Here is a 27189-nt window from a genome sequence, read left to right on the forward strand (position 1 = left end):
AGGCAAGAATACTGGAGTGGGTTGCCATTTCCTTCTCCAGAGCATCTCCTGACCCAAGGATTGAACCTGGGTCTCCTGGATTAGCAGATTGACTCTTTACCACTGAGCCACCAGAATTATCTGCATGTAAAATTACAGATAAACAAAATACTTGCACCAGCAGATATATTATATTCTGCATTTCTCAAGGCATAGTTACTGTTTTCTGGTTAGCAAATAATGGACTGTATACAACCAAATTCTATTCATAGCATGATTGACAAAGCAGCAAAAATACTGGTCATATCAAGTGAGTTACCATGTGCTTGATCCTTGAGACTGATTAAATTTTGACACTGAGTTTTGATGAAAATAGTAAGAAATCATTAGGCTATCCTAATATAAAGACAGAATGAAAGGAAGTGAAACTTTTGGAAATCATAATCTAGGTAAGAGTAGTTCTGTGTGTGTGTTTGTGTCTTGTTAATGTGATTTGAGCCTTAACGTAACAAGTTTTGTGTGACATGTGAAAGGTAGAATTTTCTCCCCAAAGTTTCCCAATGTACTTTTAAAACTTTACTATTTGCAATGAAGTTTTGATTTACGTATGAAAATTTTAAGTGCTTCTGCAAAGTTTCGGGTCACTAAACATCTTAGAAAAATGTGTTTGCTAGAATATTTTCTATGAGAAATTATGTGAGGAAGAGTATAGAAAAGGGTGTTGTGTAGCCTGAGTATGTATATACTTTCTTGAGGTCTTTGCATTTCACAGAGAGAAATTAAACTGTGGTAAAACTTCAGACATCAAGCACAACTTTTTAAGAATTTTTCTAGTCACCTTCTGGTTGAGGGTGACCATGATGCATAGTGCTGATCAAGGAGTCATAGGGTATAGTGTGCTAGGTAGAATCTCTAAGACATTTTTTAAGAGAGGGCTGTTTCAGGTGGTATACCCTTTTCTGCTCTTTTTTGCCTCTTTTCCTCTTTTTCCCCTAACTCATTTTGCCTGGAATACTAATTAGAGGCTATTTTGCAAACATAAGGGGCTTCCCTAGTGACTCAAATGGTAAAGAATCTGCCTACAATTCAGGAGACCTGGGTTCGATCCCTGGGAGGGGAAGATCCACTGGAGAAGGAAATGGCAACCAAATCCAGTATTCTTGCTTGGAGAATTCCATGGGCAAAGAAGACTGGGGTTGCAAAGAGTCGACCGTGACTGAGAGACTAACGCTTTCATTTTCACTTGCAATCGTAAAGAAACAAATGTAAGAAAAATAATCAAGTATAAGATGTGATAATCTTGTACCACCAGTGGTATAAACTTGAGCTGTCCTGTCCAGAACTTCCTAACAAGGGCTTTTTATGGCTTAACACTGAGAGACTTCTGAATCAAGCACATTAGTTTAGAACTTTCTGTTGCTTGCAGCCAAGTGCAATTCTAACAGAAATACTTTCAATCACACCATGCAGGGAACTGTCTTCTCCATCACTCACTGATATTGTTGCAGTACCAAAGTTGATGAGATCACCTGAAACCCCCCAGGAGAATGCCAAAGTCATGTGGCTTAATACCCATACTAATGTTAGAAAGTCTTTGTAAGGGTGAAGGATTCTAGGACTATCCTGAAGGATTATTATGAAAACATATTCCAATTTTAGTATATGTGCTGCTGAAGTGAGCACATGAAAACATATTCAACATAGAAAATATCACACATGAACCAAATAATACCCAAGATGGCTTCTTTTATGGACTATTTAAATAATCATTTAGAGCAAAAAATTTCCACTTTTATAATATCTTTTTCTCTCCTACTTTTATTTTTAGTGTGTTTTGTAATGCAATGTCTGCCAGGATAAGGTATAGGAAACTCTATTTTACCCATAATGGTGCGTGACAAAGTATCATGAAACAAAAGAAAGAAGAATTGAAAGAGGAATTTCTTGACCTGAATGTATTCCTTAGATTATGGTTGACAACATAATGAGAAATGACAGTGAAAAGTGGTCTGCCAAAGAAACTGATCCAGTATATTTGCTACTACTCGGTAGTATGGGCTTCCCAGGTGGCCCAGTGGTAAAGAAACTGTATGCCATTGTAGGAGACACAGGAGTGGCAGGTTCCATCTCTGGGTCCAGAAGATCCCCTGGAGGAGGAAATGGCAACCCATTCCAGTATTCTTGCCCGGAGAATTGCATGGGCAGAGGAGCCTGGAGGGCTACATTCCATGGGGTCACAGAGTCAGACACGACTGGGCAACTGAGCACACACATGGGGTATTAGAGTATGAAACAATAATTCAGATAAAAAATGGTGAGAGAGTACATCTTTTAAAATACAGTATGAAGAACATAAGGGATAGATGAGAATTATTTCCAGTGCTTAATTTTATCCAGGGCTAACAATATTAATGACTAACTCAGAGGAACACCAGTTTTGCTATTTAGATTAACTCCCTGTACAAAATGCATTAACAATATTCAGCAAAAGAATTTAATGTAGAAGGCTTGAAATAAAAGATTAGTGTCATACAGTTTCATAATTATATTTTGCTCAAAAAGAGACAGAATATTCATTTAGGACAAATTAGAGAAAGAGAAATGAAAATTTGTCTTTGAAAAGATTAAATATGTTCACACTGGGTAAAAGCAGCTCAAAGAATTTCAAGATCCAAACTTCTGTAAAACATTACTAAAATGTGCATGAATGTGCAGTATGGCTTAGATATACAGGGTTGGTTAAAAAGAAACATTCAAATTAGTTATCAAATTTAGAAATTTAACAGATTTGGAAGAGGGAGGCTGTTTTAGCAGTTAGTAAGGGCATGAGATTCACATATTAGTTACAAAGCTGGAAAATGAACTGAGCTGAACTCATTTTGTGACCTAAAACAGATCTCTTGATCTCAGTTTTCCCTAGGTGTAAAAGTGAGCTGAGAGAGACAACAGTCCTTGTTCCCTCATCTGCCTCCCTCCATGGGCAGGAACTTTCCTTCAAAGTCAGCGTACAGAAAACTGAAATGGAAAAGGAATTCAAACCAAACATGAATGCACATGGTGTTGATTGTATAAGCCCTAGATTTTACTGCTATAGTAACAACCATTTGCAACTATGATTATCTTTGATTTATAGTAATTTATAGTCAAGCACAGCTATTAATTGCAAATATATATTTTCATTCAGCAGTTTCAAGGTGGCATGGATTTTGTATTGCCCATAAGTATTTTCCTTTATTGTACACACATGCTATTCTTCTTTATAATGTCATTAAAATAGATGTCAAGTTTGCAGTAAATTATTTCTAGGCACTTTTATAATACCAGGCATATGATACAATTGTATATCAACCTGAATGAAACACGTCTACATTTATTTAGAAATAGAATCTTACCGATACTTAGGAAATAAGACAGTTCTTTCATGTCATTATGGTGAAACTGTTGGTGCGGATCTTTGGAGGTGCTATTTTAAATGATCGTTGGATTGTGCAATAATTATTCAGTAATCTTCCAGAAAGGTATGGTGGGCTCCTGAGTACCTTAATTACTTCATTCTTCTTTTATTTCTTTTCCTTCCAACCCTGCTTCCTTACTTTTACCCTTTGTTTTCTTTCTTCTTCTCTTTTTTCCTTGTATTTCATCCCACTTCTCTTCCTCCATCTCTTTCTTTATCCTCTCCTTGCTTCCTCCACCCTTTCCTTCTCTTTGTTTCTTCCGGTTACCATTTAATGTTTCTCCTTCTTACCCTCATTTTCTCCTGCCTTTTCTGCCTGTCCTAGCTCAACTCCAGTTATTGATCCTGCTTGCTTCTTTTTCTTCCTTTCATTCATACTAACTCTCTTCCATCCATCCATTCAACCATTTATACTTTATATGCTTTCCTTGTCTTTCTCTTATAACAAACATTTATTGGGTACTTATTGTGTGCCAGATGGCATGCCAAATATTAGGAATCCTTAAATAAATATCACATGGTCTTCAAGGAGAGAAATGTGTGTCCAAGGTGGAAAGGAGAAATTTAAAACTTAGTAAAATCATATAGAAGACTATGGAGAAAGAGGTATGGGTTGGAAAAATGAGGCTTGTGCACAAAGCTTCTTTTCTATCATCCATCTCTGCTTTCAGAGACCACTTGTGATATCTACTGCAGCCAGTGAGCAGCCCATCCCTGCTATGATATTAGTTATTATTACAACTAGGAATTGCCCTCTTTGCAGATCTCAGTTCTTTCAATAACCCATTATAATCATAAGAAAGTTCATTCTGAAGAGACCTTAGGTTAGTCAAGCAACAAAGACCACACACCTGGGCTTCTCCAACCCAGCACATTCCCAAGAAAGGCCTGTCTTCAGGACTGGCCCTTGGTTAGGCTCTTACAAATTGACCTCTGAGTCTTTGAAATATCCTGTCTGATAAGAATGCATTTATATGCTTGAGGCCGTGGGCCATGCTGTGGTTTGACACCTGCTGTGGTGGTGGACTGGAGATTGAGTAGCTGAGGCCAGCTGCATAAGCATTGCATGCAACAGATCTTCAATAAAATCCTTGGATGCCAAACCTTGGTTGAACTTGTTTTGTTGGCAGCACTTCACATGCCCTTACATGGGTTGTCCACTGGAAGGGGACACCTGGAATCCTTCACTTGGTTCTTTTGGACTTCACCTCATACACCTTTTTCCTTTGCTAGGAAGGGAATTTCAACTGACTTTGACTGAATGGAGTGATTTTCAACATGGCTTTGAGATAATGTTTTGCTTGGCTAATACATATTTTGCAATATTGTCAATTGAGACAGAAACCCCAAACATTAGAAATGTGCTTGCACATTGGCTATTTTGTGCTAGGAAGGCACACTTTGTTGTACAATGTTAAGATCATGAATTTTGCTAAGTACAATTGCAAACACATGTTCTATTGCAAAGTAGGTAATGAAAAGCAAATTAAAAAATAAACAATACAAATGGTTTCACTAAGAAACACTGAATAAGGCCAGAGATGTTTAAAAGACTTATGAAATTGTACAACAACCATAACTACTACTTTTTGCATTGCTAATATATTAATAAGCCATATTGGTTGTGCTATTTCTACTTTTTAAATAATAAAATCAAGAAGATTAAATGATGAAAGCTTGTATTTTACAAATTGTCTTCTTTTTTAATAGTGAAGGCATTTTAAATGCACAAGAAACTAATTTGAGAATGATTGAAATATTAATTTAATTATTAAAAATGGTCTTTTCTGAAATTTTATTTTGGTCACATCAGAATATTATGGATTTTGAATGAAGACCGGGATAGACTGGTTTGGACCGGTTCAGACTGGATCAGACTGGTAGAGATAGGTTTAAACTGATTCAGACCAGTTAAGACCGGTCTAAACTGGTCTGGATCAAACTGGTCCAGACCAATCTAGACCAGATCAGACTGGTTCATACTGGTTCAGACCGATTTAGAGCAGTTTAATCTGGGTCAGACTGGCAGTCCAGACTGAATCAAACTGGATATACCAGTTCAAACCTGTCTAAACTGGATCAGACAGATTCAAACTGGCCCAAACTGGGTCAGACTCCTTTATACCAGCTCATGCTGGGTCCAGTCTAGACCCATCTAAACCGGTTTAAACCAGTCCAGACAGATTTAAACTGGATCAGACTGGTCTAAGCAAGATCAGTCTGGTCCATGCTGGATCAAACTGGTTCAAACCGGATCAGACCTGATCAGACCAGCCTAAACCAGATTAGACTGATCCATACCAGTTCAGACTGGTCTAAACTGGATCAGACCCATTTAGACTAATTCAGACAGGCTTAAACCAGATTCAACTGATTCTGATTGGATTGGGCTGGATCATACCAGTTCAGACTGGTTTATACTGGTTCAGACCAGTTTACAGTTTTGAACTGAATCAGACTGATTCGGGCTGGTTCAGACACTGATTCAGACAAGTTTAGACTAGAATAGAGCGGATCAGACTGATTTCCACCTGGCCTCTCTGTCCATGAAATTTTCCTGGGAATAATACTAGAGTGAGTTGCCATTTCCTACTTTAGGCGATCTTCCCAACCCAGGTATAAAATTCATGTCTCCTGCATCTTCTGCATTTCTAGGCAGATTATTTACAAATGAGCCAAATGGGAGGTCTGGAGAAAGGATACTCTTTTCAATAATTGGTATGAGAACAATTGGAAGTCATATGGAAAAAGCAAACAAAAATATTTCAATGTTTCTGTCACAGGTTACATGTAAATTAACTCAAAACAGGTCATAGACCTAAAAATGAGAGCTAAATCTATAAAGTTTGTAGAAAATAATATAGCAAAAAATCTTAGTGATTTCGGCTTAGACAAAGATTTCTCAAATAAGACACAGAAAAAAAAAAGCCTACAGTATAAAAGAAAAAATGATAAATTGGAATTCAACAAAATTCTAAACTTTTTTCTATTAAAAAATGAAAAGGCAATTCAAAGATTAAGGAAAAATATAAGGCACATATCCAATAAAGTTCCTGTATCCAGAATATATAAAGTCTTCTTAAAAGTCAATAATGACAGGCCAAACATCAATAAAAAATGGGCAATTGTTATTGATTAATGAGCAGACACTAATAAAGAAGATACAAATATAGTGATGAATACTTGAATACTTGAAAATAAGGTCAACATTTGTACTCATTAGAAATACATAGATCCGGTTAGCTACAGTCCATGGGGTAAAAAAGAATAGGACACAACTGAACACAAAAGAGCAGGAGAAAATGAGCCTTTCTCCATTGGGTTATCTAGACCAAACCAATGAAAACCAATTAGTCATATATGTTTGAGTCAATTTCTGAATTCTCTTTGATTCCATTATTTGTGTCTATTTAAAAGAGGCTTTTCATAGATGCCTTTTGTCATGTTGAGGAAATTCCCTTTTAATTCTAACTTAATGAGAGTTCTTTTTTTTTTTTTTTTAAGGACAAGTTGATATTTGATACTGTTAATTTTTATACATCTATTAAGAACTTCATTTCTTTTTCTTTTTAATGTCAATATAGTGAACTACACTGATAGATTTTAAAATATCAAATCAACTTTAAATTCTTAAGAGAAACTCTATACTCAGTTCTCTAAAATTTGGGTGAGGATAAGTTTGCATCTATGTTCTTGAGAGACATAGCTCTAAGATTTTTGGAGTTTCTTTATCTGATTGCAGTACCTGATTGCTGTTCTCATGATTTGGGGACTTTTACTTTTCTCCTTTCTGTAAAGTTTCTTAAATATTGCTATTATTTCTTACCTTAAATGTTTGTTAGCATTCATCAATGAAACCGTCTGAAACTATTTTTTTAAGGAAAAGTTTACATAGCCAATTTTTATTTAATAATATTGAACTATTCAAGTTATCTACTTCTATTTGAGTGATTTTCTTAATTTATTTCATTCTGTCATTCAAGGTTGTGTGCATTTTTAAAAATTTGTTGGAGTGAAGTTTTTTCATAGTTTTTAAAATTAAATGTCTGTAGGATCTGAAGCATTGATCCCTCTTTAATTCATGACATTGGTAGTTTGTGCTTCTTAATTCATGACATTGGTAGTTTGAGCTTCTTTATTCCTAATCTATCTGACTAAAAGTTTACCAATTTTATGTCAGTTATTGTTTTCATTGATTTTTCTCTATAATTTTCCATTTTCCCCTTTTATTATTTCTGCTCATTTTTATTTTCCTCCTTCTGCACATTTTGAGGGGTTTTGTTTGCTAAAGTTTTTTTTTTTTTAGTTTCTTAAGTAAGAAGCTTAGATTTATGATTTAATTATTGTTGATATGCATTGAAGTCTATAAATTTCCCTTTCATCTCTGCCTTGGTTGACTCTCACATGTCATTTTTCTTTTCTTAATCAGTTCAAATTATCTTCTAAGTTTATTGGATTTCTTCTTGATTGATTCAGTTAGGATTCTAGGAGAAAACACATATAGGTAGATAGATGATAAATTATATGTAAAAAATATTTAGTGTCAGGGAAAATGATTGGCTTAAGTGATTGTGTGACTGGCTAGGTAGTCCTATATTTGTAGGGCAGACCATCAAGAAGGGCAAACTGGAACTTGTGTATGCCCTAATGCTGCAGTTCACAGGCAGAATTCAGTTTTCTTTAGGGAAATCTCAAGTCTGCTTTTAGAGTCTTTTAGTTGATTGAATCAGCCTCACTCTTGTATAATATAATCTTGATTAAAGTAAACTGATTATAAACTTTAATTACATCTGTAAAATACCTCCCCTGCAACCCTCAATTAGTGTTTTATTGAATAATTGGGGATGGTAATGTAGCCAAGTTGGCACATAAACTGATCATCACACTGACCCAACAACTGTACAGGAGTTAACTTTTAAATTTCTAAATATTTGGGGAATGTTTATATATCTTTCTTTTTGAAATGTAATTTAATCCCATTTAGTCAGAGGACATATTTTGTATGGCTTAAATATATTTATAGAGCTTATCTTGGTGATCTGGGTGACTGTTCCTTAAGTGCTTGAAACAGTGTGATTTCTATTATTCTCTGGTGGAGTTCCATAAACGTTAAAAACTTAAATTGGTTGATAAAGTTGTTCAGTTCTTCTATATCCTTACTGAAGTTTTGTACACATTTTCTATCTTCTATTATAAGAAGAGTGTTGACATTTCTAACTATGAAAGACTGGTCTATTTCTTCCCTTCTGTGAATATTTTGTTTAAAATTTTGCAATAACAGTTTTAATGAGATATCATTCACACACCATAAGATTTTTCCTTTTAAAATGCACACTTCAGTGGGTTTTTTTTTATTAGCATATTCATAGAGTTGTACAACAATCACTAATCTAATTTTATAACATTTTCATCACTCCAAAAATAAATCTTATACTCACTGGAGATTACTCTCCATTCGTGTCCCTCTGCTAGTCTCTGGCAACCACAAAGCTATTTCATGACTCTAAGATTTGTCTAATCTGGACATCTGACATAAATAGAATTATACCCTGTGTATCTTTATGTATTTGGCTTCTTGCAATCACCATAGTGGTTTCAATGTTCATTCATATAATAGTATATATCAGTATTTCATTCTTTTTTATGGCCTAGTCGTATCCATTGTATGAATATATCACTTCTATTACCTATTGATTTATATATTTTAAAACTTGTAAGAGAATAAGATCGTTATATTCTCTCGATGTTTTAATGCCTATCATTATGAAATGTCCTTCATTATCTTTGATAATGGTTCTTGTTCTGATACTCACTTTTTCTGATATTAATATAGCAATTCTCACTTTTAAAAATAGTTTGTATGCTCTATCTTTTGCTGATTAAATTTTAAACCTATTTGCATCTTTATAGTTGAAGTGGATTTGTTGTAACCAACAATAATTAGTCTTGATTTCAGCTTGACGAACTCTGCCTTTTGAATGGAATGTTTAGATGAGTTATATTTAATATAATTATTTGCATGATTGGTTAAGTCTATTATATAGCTATTTTTGGGGGGTTATTCCTGTTCTTGATTTCTTTTCTCCTCTTCTTTTGCATTTGTTTGGAATATTTTTTGTAATTCTACTTTATCTTTGTTCTTAAATGCTTAACTATATGTCTTTATTATTTTTATAGTGGTTACTCTAGGGTTGACAGTATATACTTTTAGCTTATTACAATCTAAGTTCAAATAATACAATACCTTACAAGTATTATAAGAAACTTTTAAAAAGTTTTCATTTTCCCCTCTTGTCCTTTGTTTTGCTATTTGCAGTGTTGTTTAATTCTATATTGTTTTAAACCTCAAAATTTATTATTATTTTACTTTAAGGAGTTATTTTTTCATCTTAGTCTTATGATTGTCTTTATTTTAAAAATAATTACCCAATTGATTTTTTTATTGAAGTATAACTGATTTGCAGTGTTGTATCAGTTTCAGGCATACAGCACCATGATTCCATCATCCATGCATACATCTGTTCTTTTTCAGATTATTTTCCCTTATAGGTTATTACAGAATATTGAGCACAGTTCCCTCTGCTATACTGCTATAGGTCCTTGTGGGTTATCTGCCTTATATATGAAAGTGAAAGTCGCTCAGTCCTGTCCGACTTTTTGCGACCCCATGGACTATTCAGTCCATGGAATTCTCTAGGCCAGAATACTGGAGTGGGTAGCCTTTGACTTCCCCAAGGGGATCTTCCAAACCCAGGGATCGAACCCAGGTCTCCCACATTGCAGGCAGATTCTTTACCAGCTGAGCCACAAGGGAAGCCTTATATGTAGTAGTGTGTATATTACTCCTAATATATTCTCCCTTCGGTAATCATAGTTTGATTTTTATGTCTGTGAGTCTGTTTCTGGTTTCATAAATAAGTTCATTTATATCTTGTTTTCTGTTTTAGATTCCACATAAAAGTGATATCATATGATATTTGCCTTTCTCTGTCTGGTTTACTTCACTTAGTATGGTAAACTCTAGGTCCATCCACGTTGCATCAAATGGCATTGTATCATTCTTTTTTATGGATTAGCATTATTCCAGTGGGGTGTGTGTGTGTGTGTGTGTGTATACTGTTCTTCTTTATCCATTCATCTGTTGATGTGTAGGTTATTGTAAACAGTGCTGCATATTGTAAATTGGGGTGAATGTAACTTTTCAAATTTTTTATAGTTTTCCCCAGGTACTAGCCTACAAATTGAATTGCAGGATCATATGATAACTCTATTTTTAGTCTTTTAAGGAGCCTCCACACTGCTCTCCATAGTGGCTATACCAATTTGCATTCTTATCAACAATATAGGAGGGTTCCTTTTCCTCCACACAGTCTGTAGCATTTATTATTTGGGATCTATAGATTCAATGTAACCCCTATCAAATTACAAATGGCAGTTTTTAAAGAACTAGAACAAAAATTTAAAATTTGTATGGAGACACAAAAGACCCCAAATAAACATTCAGTTATCTTTTTAAGAAAGTTTTTAAAACTTGTAGGTAATATGTTTGTTTTTTTTTTTAACCTTTACTTTGCCAAAGCAAAAACAAAACACAATTGTGGATATGACTGGTGATGGAAGCAAGGTCTGATGCTGTAAACAGCAATATTGCATAGGAACCTGGAATGTTAGGTCCATGAATCAAGGCAAATTGGAAGTGGTCAAACAGGAGATGGCAAGAATGAATGTTGACATTTTTGGAATCAGTGAACTAAAATGGACTGGAATGGGTGAATTTAACTCAGATGATCATTATATCTACTACTGTGGGAAAGAATCCTTTAGAAGAAATGGAATAGCCATCATAGTCAACAGAAAATCCTGAAATGCAGTACTTGGATGCAATCTCGAAAACGACAGAATGTCCTCTGTTCGTTTCCAAGGCAAACCATTCACTATCACGGTAATCTAAGTCTATGCCATGACCAGTAATGCTGAAGAAACTGAAGTTGAACAGTTCTATGAAGCCCTACAAGACTTTTTAGACCTAACACTCCCAAAAAGATGTCCTTTTCATTATAGGGGACTATAATGCAAAAGTAGGATGTCAAGAAACACCTGCAGTAACAGGCAAATTTGGCCTTAGAGTACAGAATGAAGCAGGGCAAAAGCTGATAGAGTTTTGCCAAGAGAACACACTTGTCATAGCAAATACTCTCTTCCAACAACACAAGAGAAGACTCTACACATGGACATCACCAGATGGTCAGTACCGAAATTAGATTGATTATACTCTTTGCAGCCAAAGATGGAGAAACTCTATAGAGTCAGCAAAAACAAGACTGGGGGCTGACTGTGGCTCAGATCATGAACTCCTTATTGCCAAATTCAGACTGAAATTGAAGAAAGTGGGGACAACAATTGGACCATTCAGGTATGACCTAAATCAAATCCCTTATAACTATACAGTGGAAGTGACAAATAGATTTAAGGGACTAGATCATCTGATAGAGTGCCTGATGAACTATGGACGGAGGTTCAGGACATTGTACAAGAGACAGGGATCAAGACCATAACCAAGAAAGAGAAATGCAAAAAAGCAAAATGGCTTCTGAGGAGGCCGTACAAATAGCTGTGAAAAGAAGAGAAGTGAAAAGCAAAGGAGAAAAGGAAAGATATTCCCATTTGAATCCAGAGTTCTAAAGAATAGCATGGAGAGATATGAAAGCCTTCCTCAGTGATCAATGCAAAGAAATAGAGGCAAACAATAGAATGGGAAAGACTAGAGATTTCTTTAGGAAAATTAGAGATATCAAGGTAACATTTCATGCAAAGATGGGCTCAATAAAGGACAGAAATCATAGGGACCTAACAGAAGCAGAAGATATTATAAGAAGAGATTTCAAGAATACACAGAAGAACTGTACAAAAAGATCTTCATGACCCAGATAATCATGATGGTGTGATCACTCACCTAGAGCCAGACATCCTGGAATGTGAAGTCAAGTGGGCCTCAGGAAGCATCACTAGGAACAAAGCTAGTGGAGGTGATGGAATTCCAGTTGAACTATTTCAAATCATGAAAGATGATGCTGTGAAAGTGCTGCACTCAATATGCCAGCAAATTTGAAAAACTCAGCAGTGGCCACAGGACTGGAAAAGGTCAGTTTTCATTCCAATCCCAAAAAAGGCAATGCCAAAGAATGCTCAAACTATTGCACAATTGCACTCATCTCACTTGCCAGTAAAGTAATGCTCAAAATTCTCAAAGAAAGGCTTCAACAATACATGAACAGTGAACTTCCAGTGTTCAAGCTGGTTTTAGAAATGGCAGAGGAACCAGAGATCAAATTCCCAACATCCACTGGACCATCGAAAAAGTGAGAGAGTTCCAGAAAAACATCTATTTCTGCTTTATTGACAATGCCAAAGCCTTTGACTGTGTGGACCACAATAAACTTTGGAAAATTCTTTAAGAGATGGGAATACCAGACCACCCGACCTGCCTCTTGAGAAACCTTTATGCAGGTCAGGAAGCAACAGTTAGAACTGGACATCAAACAACAGACTGGTTCCAAATAGGAAAAGGAGTACGTCAAGGCTGTATATTGTCACCCTGCTTATTTAACTTATACGCAGAGTACATCGTGAGAAACGCCGGGCTGGATGAAGCACAAGCTGGAATCAATATTGCTGGGAGAAATATCAATAACCTCAGATATGCAGATGACACCACACTTATGGCAGAAAGCAAAGAAGAACTAAAGAGCCTCCTGATGAAAGTGAAAGAGGAGAGTGAAAAAGTTGGCTTAAAGCTCAACATTCAGAAAACAAAGATTATGGCATCCGGTCCCAGCACTTCAAATAGATGGGGAAACAGTGGCAGACTTTGTTTTTGGTGGCTCCAAAATCACTGCAGATGGTGACTGCAGTCATGAAATTGATGCTTACTCCTTGGGAGGAAAATCATGACCAATCTAGAAAGCATATTAAAAAGCAGAGACATTGCCACCAAAGGTCCATGTAGTCAAGGCTATGGTTTTTCCAGTGGTCATATATGGATGTGAGAGTTGGTCTATAAGGAAAGCTGAGCACTGAAGAATTGATTCTTTTGAACATTTGTGACATTTGTGAGAGTCACTTGGACTACAAGAACCAACCATCCCATCCTAAAGAAATTAGTCCTGAATATTCATTGGAAGGACTGATGTTGAAGCTGAAACGCCAATACTTTGGCCACCTGATGTGAGGAGCTGACTCATTTGAAAAGACCCTGATGCTGGGAAAGATTGAAGGCAAGAGGAGAAGGGGACGACAGAGAATGAGATGGTTGGATGGCATCACGGACTCAATGGCCATGTGTTTGAGTAAACTCCGGGTGTTGGATGGACAGGGTGGCCTGGTGTGCTGCAGTCCATGTGGTTGCATAGTGTGGGACACAAATGTGTGACTGAACTGAATTAATACTTCTACCATCTCTGTGATGTTTATTGCTTTGTACCAGTGTAGTTTTTCTTCTGATATTATTTTTCCTTCTGGAAGGTATTCTTCCCCGCCCCCCCCCCCCCACCGTTTATTTTTATTAGTTGGAGGCTAATTACTTTACAATATTGTAGTGGTTTTTATTATACATTGACATGAATCAGCCATGGATTTACATGTATTCCCCATCCCGATCCCCTCTCCCACCTCCCTCTCTACCCGATCCCTCTGGGTCTTCCCAGTGCACCAGCCCCGAGCACTTGTCTCATGCATCCAGCCTGGGCTGGTGATCTGTTTCACCCTAGATAATATACATGTTTTGATGCTGTTCTCTCAAAACATCCCACCCTTGCCTTCTCCCACAGAGTCCAAAAGGAAGCTGTGGTACATATACACCATGGAATATTACTCAGCCATTAAAAAGAATTCATTTGAATCAGTTCTAATGAGATGGATGAAACTGGAGCCCATTATACAGAGTGAAGTAAGCCAGAAAGATAAAGACCAATACAGTATACCAACGCATATATATGGAATTTAGAAAGATGGTAACGATAACCCTATATGCAAAACAGAAAAAGAGACACAGATGGAAGTTATTCTTTTTACACTAATCTTACTACAAGTCTGCTAGTAATGAATTCTCTTGGCTCTGTTTGTCTGAAAAAGTCTCTAATTTGCCTGAACTCATTAAACTTTTACTGTATAGTGAGTCTTTGACAGCTTTTTTCTTCGATTTTATTTCGTTGTTGTTGTTACTATTTTTTAAGTACTTGATGAATATGGCACATCATATATATATACTGGCATAGATTCTGATGAAAATTCTCCTTTGTATGGACTATGTCTTTTTCTTCTTATCACTGTTTCTAAGATCTAAAAAGTCTCTATCAAATAGTCTCATAAATTTGATTATAACTGGTGTCTTGGTATGGGTTTATTTTTTTTTCAGTTTGAACTTAATTGAAGTTTGCATATCTCTGCATTCAAAAATTTTATGCAATATTTAGAAAATATTTAGACATTAGTTTTGAAATAATTTTCTTATCCTGACTCCTCTCCCCTGTTGACTCTAGTTATATGAAGTTATATGTATATTTGGTCACTTGTGTTGGACAGTTTCCATTGCTATGTCCTCAAGTTCACTGATTTTTTTCTTGTTTCATTTGGTAATGTTGAATAACCCTTAGTCTCATCTAGTATAGAAATAGAGATATATAGTTTAGTTGAGATACTGTATTTACATACCTACAGTTTGATTTGGATCTTTTTAAATCTTCCACTTCTTTCTTCATCCCTTCATGTTTTTCTCTACCTTTTTGGACATCAGTGGTATATTTACAATAACTGTGTGATGCTTGTATGCTTTTCTAGCTGTTTCTATTGATTGATTTTCCTCCTGCTTTTTAAAATACCTAATAATATTTGGTTGAATGCTGGATGTTGTTAGTTTTGTGTCTTGTGGTACTAGATTTTGTTGTAGTCCTTTAAAGATAGCTGGCTTTTGATCTAGAAAATAATTAGTATACTAATATAATCCCTTTGAGACTTGCTTCTGAGCTTAGTAGATCAGGCTCTCCTTAAGGTCTAGTTTCACCCCTTTATATAAATGCAACAATTTTATGAAGACTCTAACAAGTATTCCATGCAATGGTAGGATTTTCACTTTAAATGGTAGCATAGCAACTATTCCCAACCCCATACAAGCTTTGGTAGTTGTTCCATACAATACTTTTCCTAGTTTTTTCCTTTGCTCTTGGATGGTTTCCTTACATACACTATGTAGATATCTGGACTTCTCTTTTTTGGCAACTTCCAAAATTCTGTTCTGCAAATTCAAGTTGCATTGATTTCCCTGAACTCCAAACTTTGTTTCCTCAATTTAGTTCATTGAGCTCTGATGGGGTTTCCACTTCATCTGCTGTGATCTGGAAATTCTTAGATGGTAAGCCAGGGGAATAGAGTTCACTTTGTTTCGGCTCTTCTTTCAGGGAACAGTCTCCTGCACTTCTTGTTGTCCAATGTATGAACAGTGTTGTTTTCTACACTTTGTCCAATTATATAGCTGTTGAAAGTGAGAAGTTACACCTGATTCCAGTACTCATGCCATGAATAGATGGGAAAGCCCAAACGATAGCTTTCACATTATTTAAGTTTAGGAAAAAGTTAATTCCTAGTGTACAGACTTGCTACTTTGTTGTTGTTCAGTCGCCCAGTCATGTTTGACTCTTTGTGACCCCATGGACTGCAGCACTCCAGGCTTCCCTGTCCCTCACCATCTCTCGAAGTTTGCTGTAACATTATAGAATTTGCATGGTAAAATAAATATGTCCACAGATATAGAGACGATTTTTAAAAATAACTAAAGCAAACTTCTTCCAGAAAAAAAAAAAAAGCTATCCAACCTAGTGTAACTCTAGGGAAAAATATTTCCACAAGTTTCAAGGATCAATTAAAATTAGGTTTAATGAATATAATAAATAATCTAGATAATGAGTCTAGTGCATTTGTCAACTAAGAAATGATTTAAAGGTCTATTGATATAAAAGAAATTTCATATACTATCTTAGTCTCTAAAAGACTGTAATGTATAACAACTGGCCCATTTTTAAACCAATGTGCTAAATTATTTATTAATTTGAGTAAAGAAATTATTCTCTGGAACAACCTTACCAGATACCCCATTAAATCTCAAAATATATATACATATATTTTCAACAAATTTCTAGGTATATTTTATTTTTTCAAAAATTAAAAGAGCTCAGTTGGGTCACTAGCTATTTTCTACATCAGTTATCGAATGCCTTAACACTGCATGTATGAAAAAATTCTTTTTGCAGAAATAGGTGGCCTGTTTTAGGGAACAATCTACCAATACCTTATTCCTAACAGAGAAGACATCTAAACTTATAGTAAGGCTTACAAGTAATCAATAAGATGAGCCAAAATATTAGCCATTTGGATAAAACCTATAATATGGAGTATGTTATCACAAAATTATCTCAGGTGAAATGAATAGTAGACATTTGAATTAAAACTAATATATAAAACATTATCAGAAAAGCACCTAAATTTTCTGAAGCAATATCCAATGTTCTAACTAAATGTGTTTATGTTAGTATATTAGGAACAGTCACTTGTATCAATTCAAATCACTTAGACTAATGAGTATGAGTATAATTCACCTACTCCGTTCTTAACTTTTCATGCCCCAAACACACACACACACACACCCCTAGCACAGCCTTAGTATAAATTAGTTAAATCCCATATGTTAATGTAATTTTTATTAATTCACTAATTTTAGATTGTCAAACAGCTGTTATTTAAATGTTCATCACCTGTCAGAGTTTATACTAAGCATTTGATATCTATTTTCCTAGTTACTCCTTACACAAAACAGAAAGTTGGGAATTATTACACTGATTGTAGAAATGAAGCTATGAGGGTCACTATTTTCATTGGTTTCTGCTATAAATAACAGTTTCAAGTTAGAGCCCAGTTTTTTTCCTGCCTTCTTCACTAATTCATGCTGCAGAGAAATATTGTTGTTTTAATTAATGACCTCAAAATTTCTGCTTCTTAAGATATTGTAGAGCTACATATGATAATACAAGCCAAAATTTGCCTAACTTGTAACTATAAAGTCAGATGTTTTTTAGGTTTAATGTGACCCAGTTACTAAGATAATACCCAGGATTCCCATAGAAGGCCACATTAAAATAGCATTTATAATGTTGCATTGTGGTCATCAGATCATTAAACTATTTTTGCTAAATTGAGAAAACTTCACATTAATTGATTTATATTCTGCATTATTGAAAAATATGACACAAATTATACTGTTTATTTGATCTCGAAATGATTTCATTCTCTGTCAGTTTAAGGATGCCACTTCAGTAGCCCATAATTATTACTGGCTTATTAGTTTAAAGATTCAAGCATTAATGTATGATACTTAAATAATTTCTAAAGTAGGATTCTTAAGCAGGGCTGCATTAATTCTGTGGGCTTTTATAATTTTGTATGTATGAAGTATACGGAGTACTTACTATGTGGTAGGCAGTGTTAAAGTGTTAAAATACTGTAAATCCTAAACTACTTAAAGTAACAGAGACAAGTAATTTTAAGAATACATCAGAATCTGTTCTATATCCTTGCCCAGAAGTATACTACATCCAGTGTTAAGCTGTATATTTGATAGGATTTCAATGGTAGAACATATGTGCTTTGTTCAATACGTGGACTTCCAAAAAAGATCCCAAATTGCTAAAATGTTATGAAACCTGGCTTCAACACAAAAATGAATCTAAAATTCATTTTTGTAGAGGGTGGGGATGAAGGGAGGGGTAATTTTCCAGCCAGTGAGCAGCCATGATTGCCATCTTCTATTTGATTCTATTATTGGCTGAATATAGATTGATGTACTTGTCTCCACTGTACCAATGTATAATGCATGAACACAATTACTGGGGTAATTTGAAACAGGATGCCTTTAATCTTCTGCTCAGATCAATCAATTACAATACATAGATTATAGAATGTCCTATGATCTTACACTGAATCCTTAATAGAACTAATCTTAGAACTAAATGGGGTTGGAAAAAAATGTGAAGCCCACAGTGATTGCTCATATGAACACAGACAATGAAACTTTAACCATCATATGTTTAATTATCTGGAATGAATGAACAGAGACCACACTAAAGTTTGTAGAGTAAGAAAGAATGCTTTGGGGAACAGTGAGTCATATTTTCTCTTGAAGAAGCCACTTTTCCACCTTTAAGGTGGAATTTCAAGGGTTTCCACACCTAGTAATCTGTGAAAGTTTGTATCAGATTCATAACTAGAGACATTGTGCATTGTTACCTTTTTCATGCCAATACATCTTGTCATATGACAGAAAAATGTGTTTAAACTGCATTTGGAAATGCCCATTTCCCTGTAAAGCAATATTCATTCACTGAATTTACACGTAATTTGAAAAATATATTTGCCACCCAACCTTTCTCTAACTTAATGTTATGTTACTATGCCTTTATAGTGTACATGAAACTTTAATTGCAGTGCACACAATGTATGGTGTAATCATTTATTTCTGGAGCCCTTGATGCATTTTGGGAGGAATACATTTGAGCTTGGGTTTAACTAAGAAGCTAATTAGAAAAAGAAGGTATTTTAGAAATGGGCAGCTAATAGCGTTCTGTGTTTCTGTGGATATTCAGCGAAGACAAGTAGTGTATTTGAATATATCAGGGACACTCGCCTGAGTTTGCAGTTCTGTTGTCTGTGGCTGAGTGTAGACAGAGTGCAGTTGCTAATGGCAGAGTCAGAGTCAGCACCATGGATAGCTCCCCACGTCTAGTACCTGGGAGAGGAACTCGTCCTTTCACAAGCTTTGCTGCAGCTAGCAGCTAGTGATCAGAAAGATCTGCCTTTACTGAAAACGGGGAGAAAATAAAGCCATACATAGGAGCAGCGTGCCTATTTATATTCCGAGCGAGGGAACTTTATGGATTCAGGAAAGCTCAAGTTACCATAAGAGCCTAAGGGTTGTCATAGAGTGTTTTATGTTTTTTGTTTTCTTTTTTAAGTAAAGCTAATTAACTGGAAAATTCAACATTCCCAGGCAAATGTCTCTGATTTATTTTAGTTACTTCGATATGAAAGATTGATAATTGTTATTTTTTTTCTTGGCTCGTGTTTCCTGGAGCAGAAATTAAAAGTTCTGTTTATTTCCTCTTTATTTATTGCAATCCACACGATCACCTTCCTAATTTAACCCTCCTTCTCAGCCCTATGCAGTTCCATTCTCATTTTTTTTTTTCACTTAAGGCTTTAATGTTGGAACTGAAAAAAATATGAACTCGAGTTATTCAAGGCACAGGCAGAGCAGGCTAACGGACTGCAAGAACACCCAAAACTCTATTATGCAAGTAGATGTTTTGATAGGACTTTATCATCAGTAGAAACAAGAGGTTTGTCTGTGTTCTAGTTCAGTAGTGGTGGCAAATTCCATTAAGAGAAAGGGGCGTGGAGAAAACTGATTTTTAGGTTAAAGGAAAGGGAAAGAAGCAAGAAAAACTCGAAAAACAACTTAGAAAACACCATCCCCTGGCATGGCTTGTCATATGATTTCTCAAATCCCCAGGACTATTTGGACAGAAGGGTATGTATCGCACGAGATTCCCGAGTTAGCAGGCTCTGAAAATCAAGAACACAGAGGACTAGTCTCTCCCTTGAACCCTTTCCTGTCCTATACGAGATGATTTCTTAGACATGGTATAAGAGAGCAGAATGGTGTGCCTACTGTGTTCAGGACAGGAGTGGCACGGGAGGTCACAACAAGGCTGGTAACTCTTAGCCCCACCCACCTTTTGTTCTTTCCCCCTCTCGCCCAGCCTCATCCATTTCAAACTCTTTCCTTGTTTTGTACCAGTTGCTTGCACAAGTTTTTGGCTTTCCCGTCTTTCTCGCAACCTCCGAGAGAGACCTAATCAACCCCAAGTCTTGCAACTCCTCAGGGGCTCAAGCAGTGAAACTGGGCATGCTCCGCGACGGAGCCAGCAGCCTCCAGTCTTTCGGAGGCGCGGCTCAGCGCCGGGTTGGGACAGGAGTGCCAATTCAGCGTAGGCTTCAGCGCCCACCTCCGCCGCCGAGCCCAGGGATCCGAGCTGCTCCCTGAGGCGAAAGCTGCACCCTTACGTGGCTCATCCTCAGTCTGCAACCTCCTGAGCCACCAGAGCTTAGAGCCACCCAAGCTTCACCCAGGAACTGTTTTTTCCCACCTGTCTTTTCTTTACAGCTAAGGGTGTTTTAGCTACTGCGGCGTGAGGAGCTCAGGAATGGGGCCCTGGGGCTGGTGGCCTCAGAGATCACCTTCCCAGTGTAGCTGTTTGTCGCTGAGTTTTGGAGATTTCTTGGCTGGCTTCCGCTAAAGCACGCTTGAGTAATCCGAGCTGTGGTGGCGCCCAAGCTGCCGGGATAAAGGGAGCGTGTGTGCGTGCGTGCGTGTGTGTGTGTGTGTGTGTGTGTGTGTGTGTGTGTGTAGGGGGAGAGGGCGGGGATAGAAACGTCAACCATCCCCCCCCACCACCACCCCCCAGCCTCCTTTTCTTTCTCCCCTTCCTGCAAAAGCTGCACAAGTCTCTCATCCCAACCCCCTTCTTCCTCCACCTCCCACTCCCCCCTCCCCCCAACAGCTATCCTTACAGCTCTGGGCAACCGCCAGGTTAAGCCCATTTGCACTGGGAAATTGACGCTGTTTGGGAGAAGAGAAACAGATCGATTGCCCTTGTGACTCCCCGCCCCCTCCCCTCCCCACCCCCACCGCTCCCTCCTTCCTTCCCTCCCCCGCCACCTCCCCTCACCCCGCCTCCTTCCCTCTCCCCACCCCCAAAGCCTCTCACCCGCGGCAGCCCGGTGCGAGGTCCCCTCCAGAAGGTGAGGGGAATGGATTGGACTCCGGTAGGGAAAGCGGGTGTCTAGAAGTGGTGCTAATGGGAAGAGATTTCTGGTTTCCAAAGAGGATGCTCAGCCACAAAGAGCGACTCGCGCGCTGGCCTGGGCTCTAGCCGAGGAGAGATCCCGGGAGAACTCCAGAGCTCGCGGGGAGCGCTCCTCGGAAGACCGGGCTCAACATGCCTGTTCGCAGGGGGCACGTGGCACCACAAAACACATTTTTGGGGACCATCATACGGAAATTTGAAGGGCAAAGTAAGTTCATTTGTTCTCTTCTTTCTCCCTCGCTTTTCGCTTTGATAGTGCACTTGGCGTCTGCCGCTTCCAAGCTGAGGAGACTCGGGGCTCCGTCAAGTTCAGAGACTGTGAAACGGAGCCAGGAGGTTCAAATGGCAGCGCAAGTGTGCTCCCCGTGATATTAATTTTGATTTACATTTTAGATTATGGTCTCCATTATAGGAGGCAATTTGATCCTCCTCTCCCACTGCTCCATTATCTGCCTTGCTACTTAATGTCCTACTCTTCTACTATCTTAAAGGGAACGTACTAGTGTAACGGGTTTATATTTCGTGGCTGTTTTATTGTAGACTTTTTGAAAGTCAGGAGCAGGGCAGAGCACACTATTGGAACGAGAGAGAATGTAAATGGTAGCAGCGATGTAAATGTCTATGCAAGCTGTATTTTACTTCGGTTAAATTGCAAGACTGTGGTGTGACAGGGATGCTTGCTTGCTGCTAGTTTATAGAAGCTAAACTTTGCATTGAATCCGTGCAAATCCCAAGCAGGAGAATTTGGGGAAAGCAGTATCTGATCCATGTTGATTCCCGAGGCAAACAGTTCATTATTTGAAGAATATTTTTGTGCCTTTATTACCCCCTTAAATTTCCACTAGAAATTTAAAAATTAAACTGTAATAAGTAAATCCCACAAAGACTGAATGCAGAGAAATTTAATATTCTCATATGTACTAATTATAGGGAATAAATTATTGTTATATAAATATATTGATTTTATATCCTACACTAGTTTATTTATATCTGACATTTCCTTTAAACTCCATTAACACACATTTAATTTTGTACATTGTGCAGTTATTTTGGTGCTGCATTTAGTGGCGGGAGGATATAGTACCTTGTGTTCAAACGAAACTTGTATATCCTGCTTCATATTTTATTTGGGAATAGTAAATATAATCTGTGATCAAAATTAAGAAGCCTTTTGTATTAAAGTCCCTACGACTACACAGAAATGTGAGGTCACCCAAAGTAAAAGTGAAAAGGTAGTTAACATGATATTTACTGTGTGTGTGTAAATATTTTTTTCCTCTGAGTAATATATATTATGAAAAGGTGAACTTTTGCATTATTGAACTGCTAATTAATGTGAAATAGTTTCATTGCTAGTAGTTTCAGGATTTGTTATTTTTAACATGATGTGTGTCATATGCCTTAGAGAGCTAGAGAAAAAACAAATCCAGGAATAATAACTACTTTAAGAAAGTTGTACTTTGAGGGCCAAGGCTGAAGTGAGGAACCTGACAGCTACAGGATGCTCAGTGTTTGGGCTTTGAAAATATTTACCTTACAATTTAAATGGCATTCTGGAAATATCAGTGTGCGAGCTGCTTGTCTGAGTGCTCATTAGGACCAAAGAGAGTTACAGGGCTTGAGAACTAAACTATTTGGGAAATGGTACTCTGCAAATTTGAAGAAAAGCTTCTTAGTACTTTTTGTTAAAACTACTCAGAGACCATTCATTTCAGTTTTAGGGTGTCTGTGTCCAGGCAGTTAGTGATTTGGGAAGTACCTGCATTTCAGATTTCCTGTTATGCAACAAATTGTTTCACTGTTTATGAGAATCTTGAGGAAGCTTTGTAAACGGTACCATACTCTCTTCTTATTACAGATAAAAAATTTATCATTGCAAATGCCAGAGTGCAGAACTGTGCCATCATCTACTGCAACGATGGGTTCTGTGAGATGACTGGTTTCTCCAGGCCAGATGTCATGCAAAAGCCGTGCACCTGTGACTTTCTCCATGGGCCCGAGACCAAGAGGCATGATGTTGCTCAAATTGCCCAGGCGTTGCTGGGGTCAGAGGAGAGGAAAGTGGAGGTCACCTACTACCACAAAAATGGTAAAGTTGATCTATTTAGGATTCCTTGTGTTTTATTCCATTGAAATGAAATGTTGACAGTTGATTATTGAAAGTTTATAGGCAGAGAAACCCCAGATAGTCAGTTGAAGATACATGATTTGTTTATAGTGTTGCAGGAATCAAGGAATGTGGAGATTCTCCTCAGTGAATAGTAGGGACAAGTTATTTTTTGAATGAGTACTCTTGTACTCTTCAAAAGTGCAGTAACTTAATGTCACTGAGGACAAAATGCCACAAATCAATCTCACTGTTCCCTAAGGAATAAAGGCTAGTAATTTACTAGTTGTGTTGATATGCATTTGGTTGGAGAGAAATAGAGAGTTTTATTTCAAGTAAAGACTTACAGACAAAGCAAAGTCTTACAGAAAAATGTCTATCTGAAACTAAAACTGTTATAGTTACAAATATTTCTTGGTTCTTCAGCTTTATTTGATAGGCAACACCTTTTGTTTCTTTTGATGCTTTTTATGCAAGATTAAGGATGACATATAGGAACTTATAAAACTGGTCTAGTAAACCTTTGTATGTTCAAATAACAGTCTATTCATGTATTAAAGATTTATTCTAAAATAAGAAATGGATAAAAGAAACTGTGATATGTAGAATTATTGGTATTCATTTTTACAGCTGCAGCAAAACTGGCATCTGAAACTTAAGGTCAATACTTCCACTTCAAGGGCACTTCTCCTTTTAGGATTGCTTTGGGAGCATAAGTACATTAGACCTCTAATAGTTCTCAAAGAAATACACATTTAGTGGGCATGCATTCTTTAAATATATAAAACATATATATATGAACTTATGTGTATAAGTATTCAGATATACCCATTTAAAGTATATACTTTCTCATGGATACACTTAATCATATCTGACAATTTGAAGCTTAAAAGCAAATAGATTAAAAATGAATGTTATAGGATTTATTGATATTGTATTATCATTTTTTAAATTCTATTGTTAGAAATCAGTGAGGCAGAGGGGCATCTAATCAGATATTTAGGTAACTCTTAAAGTTTATAAATGAGTGATGTGTTATAATGACTCATCATTTGGTAAGATACATTCTAACAGGGAAAAGGTTTAGCTCTTCCTCCTATTTTCTTATAATTAAATATTTCATGATAGAAAACATACAATTATTAAATTACTAGATTATTCTTAACATCCATTTGAATGGGTATGAGTAACAAAGTATGACTGGAACAGGTCTGTATAACTTTGGATTAATCTGGAATGAAACCAGTTATATCATTATCAATCAAATAGAGTTTTTTAAAGTTCCTGTTTCCCCACTACTTTTTAATCAGGAGGGTTGGCGTACTAGAAATAGCCTAATTGCTCTGTTGTCTTGAAAGCATTTCTTGGACGGAAGCTCTCACTACCCAAATGCAGCTCATCTTCTTTGTGTGTGTATCTGATGCCAACAGTTTGGACTTTTGGAATAATTTGCATGTCTTGACATTTTGCCATTATGAATATCTATCATGATGTACCTACTGTCTGTGTTGTGGTTACCATAGGTGTATTGGTCATGATATTTTCTGGTACATTTCAGAATTTTTTCAGCTTATACAATTTAAGTATATAATGAATCTGGACTATATAGTTCACTTAGATAACTATAATTTTCAAATTATATTTTCAGATAGAAAAAAGTGTTCCTTATTAAGCTGTAAGTAAAATGGTAATGTTTTGAAGCCTAGTTTATTTTCTACAATGTGACTGTGTAAAATGGTCTCAAACCAATTTTAAAAAGCATTTTAATGTGAAATCACAAACATGGATGTAAAAATTTCTACAGTGAATATGCTGGTACATTGACTAATGCAAGTCTTTCTGTCAGTGATTGCTTGGTTATAATGAATTAAAATCTCCTTGTTTTAGACAAGGAGTCTTTATTTGGAAGCTTGTTTAGACATATAAATATCAACTTTTGTTGATAATTTTGATTCTGTTGGCTTCATTTTAACATGTGACTCAGTCTACAAGGACTTGAGTATCTTTAGAATCAATGACAAATGCTGCCTGTTTTGCTTTTTTTGATTTGGGGAACATGAGGTGATGGGCCAAGCTTTTTTTTTTTTCAAAGAAAAATATTAATTTGAATGACCTTTGTAAATTAAGAAGACACAGTCAGATTTAATTTCTCTGAATGTAATCAACTTGTGTTTTTGCTACTAATACAGCTGCTTTGAATAGAATCTTCTGAGTGTATCGGTTTTATTCACGTAGCAACTAACAAATCAGTTAGAGCTTGTGAAGTTCAAATGCTTTGAAAGTCTCATCTCTTAGAGACCTGCCAGCCAGCTCTACATTTATAAAAGCAGGGAAGGACAAGCACGAACATTTTCATTGGTTTGTTTCTGAAAGTTTCCCTAAATCTTTATTATTGAGGTCATTTGGCAGGTTCTTGGTTTCTTACATATACATGGTAAATGCCTCCTTTACTTATTCTTTATTTAGCATTTCACTGGAGTTTGAATTGTGATGCGGTATGCACAATGAGCAAATTTAACAAAAAGTTGAGATATACTGTTTTCCATTCACTCACATTGGAGTGGCAAAAATATGAGCATAGCCTTATTTCTGAAAGATTGTTTCCCAGAGTGGCCCAGAGGCTCATAAGAAGTTTAAACTTTTGATCTGGGTGATGAGTTCATGTACTTAGGTGTACATGAGCCACATGGTCACCATTGTGAAGCAGTGCTTCCTACCCTACTCCTTCCAGTGAATTTTTTTTTTTAACCAGGTACAACTGGGCTTGCTGTTTACCAGAATATCAGTTTTTATAAACCTGGTTATTTGCAGTAGGACTATTTGACAGCCCTTACTTTGAGGATTCTATTTTACAGCTTAAGTCATTATTGCATAAATCATTCTTGGCAGCTGTGCAATATTGCTTGAGGTGATAAAGCTGTAAATCTTTTGACATAAAACTCTAATTATACAAAACTATAATTACGCTGAAGCTTATATAAGGACAAGTGTGTATTTTAATAGCGTAATATGTGCATTTAAAAAATACCTTTTTAGAAAAAGTGATTGAGAAATAGCAAACACTTCAATTATTAACCCATGCATAGTTTGGAGATGATGTTAGTGGTAAGGTAACAGAAGAACAATTTAGTTGGTCATTCTTTAAGTTATTGCTCATCTGGTTTGGGGTGTGTCGTGGAACAGAGCTGGCTAGTTGAAGTGCTAAACCATTTCCATTAGATCTGCGTATGTAATTTTTACCTTAAATTATCAAGCCACTCTAAACACTTGGAAAGATCAAAGTGAATTTCTCCAAAAGAAGTAAAGGTCTTACCTCTGTAGAAAAACAGGACTTAAAATGCATTACTTTTAGAGGTTAGAGCATTTCTGTATTTTTGCCACTATACTTTCAGACATAGTGCAAAGACAGTTTTTTGTTGTTGTTGTTAGCAAATCAGAAATGTCCCTTTTTTTTGTGTTGCTTCTAAAGGACTAAATGATGAGAAAGGGCTGAGGGAAGTCTTTTCCTGATCTACACAGGGACCAGATACAGACAGGGCACTAGGCATGTTGTGAAAAGTGTGAAAGTCGCTCAGTCATGTCTGATTTTTTGCGACGCCATTGACTGTGCCCCAGCAGGCTTCTCTATCCCTGAAATTCTCCAAGCAAGAATACTGGAGTGGGTAGCCATTTCCTTCTTC

The 27189-nt window shown here is 36.6% G+C and overlaps 1 protein-coding gene across 4 annotated transcripts in view; it reads left to right on the forward strand.

Annotated features, from left to right (window-relative positions):
- The first annotated feature begins 21285 nt into the window (after positions 1-21285).
- The window catches only part of KCNH7 (potassium voltage-gated channel subfamily H member 7), a 498938-nt gene continuing 493034 nt past the window's right edge, over positions 21286-27189 (forward strand). For 3 of the 4 annotated variants that reach the window (XM_043894912.1, XM_043894914.1, XM_043894915.1), the window contains exons 1-2: positions 21535-21610; positions 23261-23491. In XM_043894912.1, the coding sequence (XP_043750847.1) occupies positions 21535-21610; positions 23261-23491 (307 nt within the window). Of the gene's footprint in view, positions 21611-23260; positions 23492-27189 lie in introns of all 4 variants that reach the window. The other variant, XM_043894913.1, reaches the window with a different exon arrangement.

Source organism: Cervus elaphus, chromosome 33 (assembly GCF_910594005.1).
Source record: "Cervus elaphus chromosome 33, mCerEla1.1, whole genome shotgun sequence".
Lineage (NCBI taxonomy): Eukaryota > Metazoa > Chordata > Mammalia > Artiodactyla > Cervidae > Cervus > Cervus elaphus.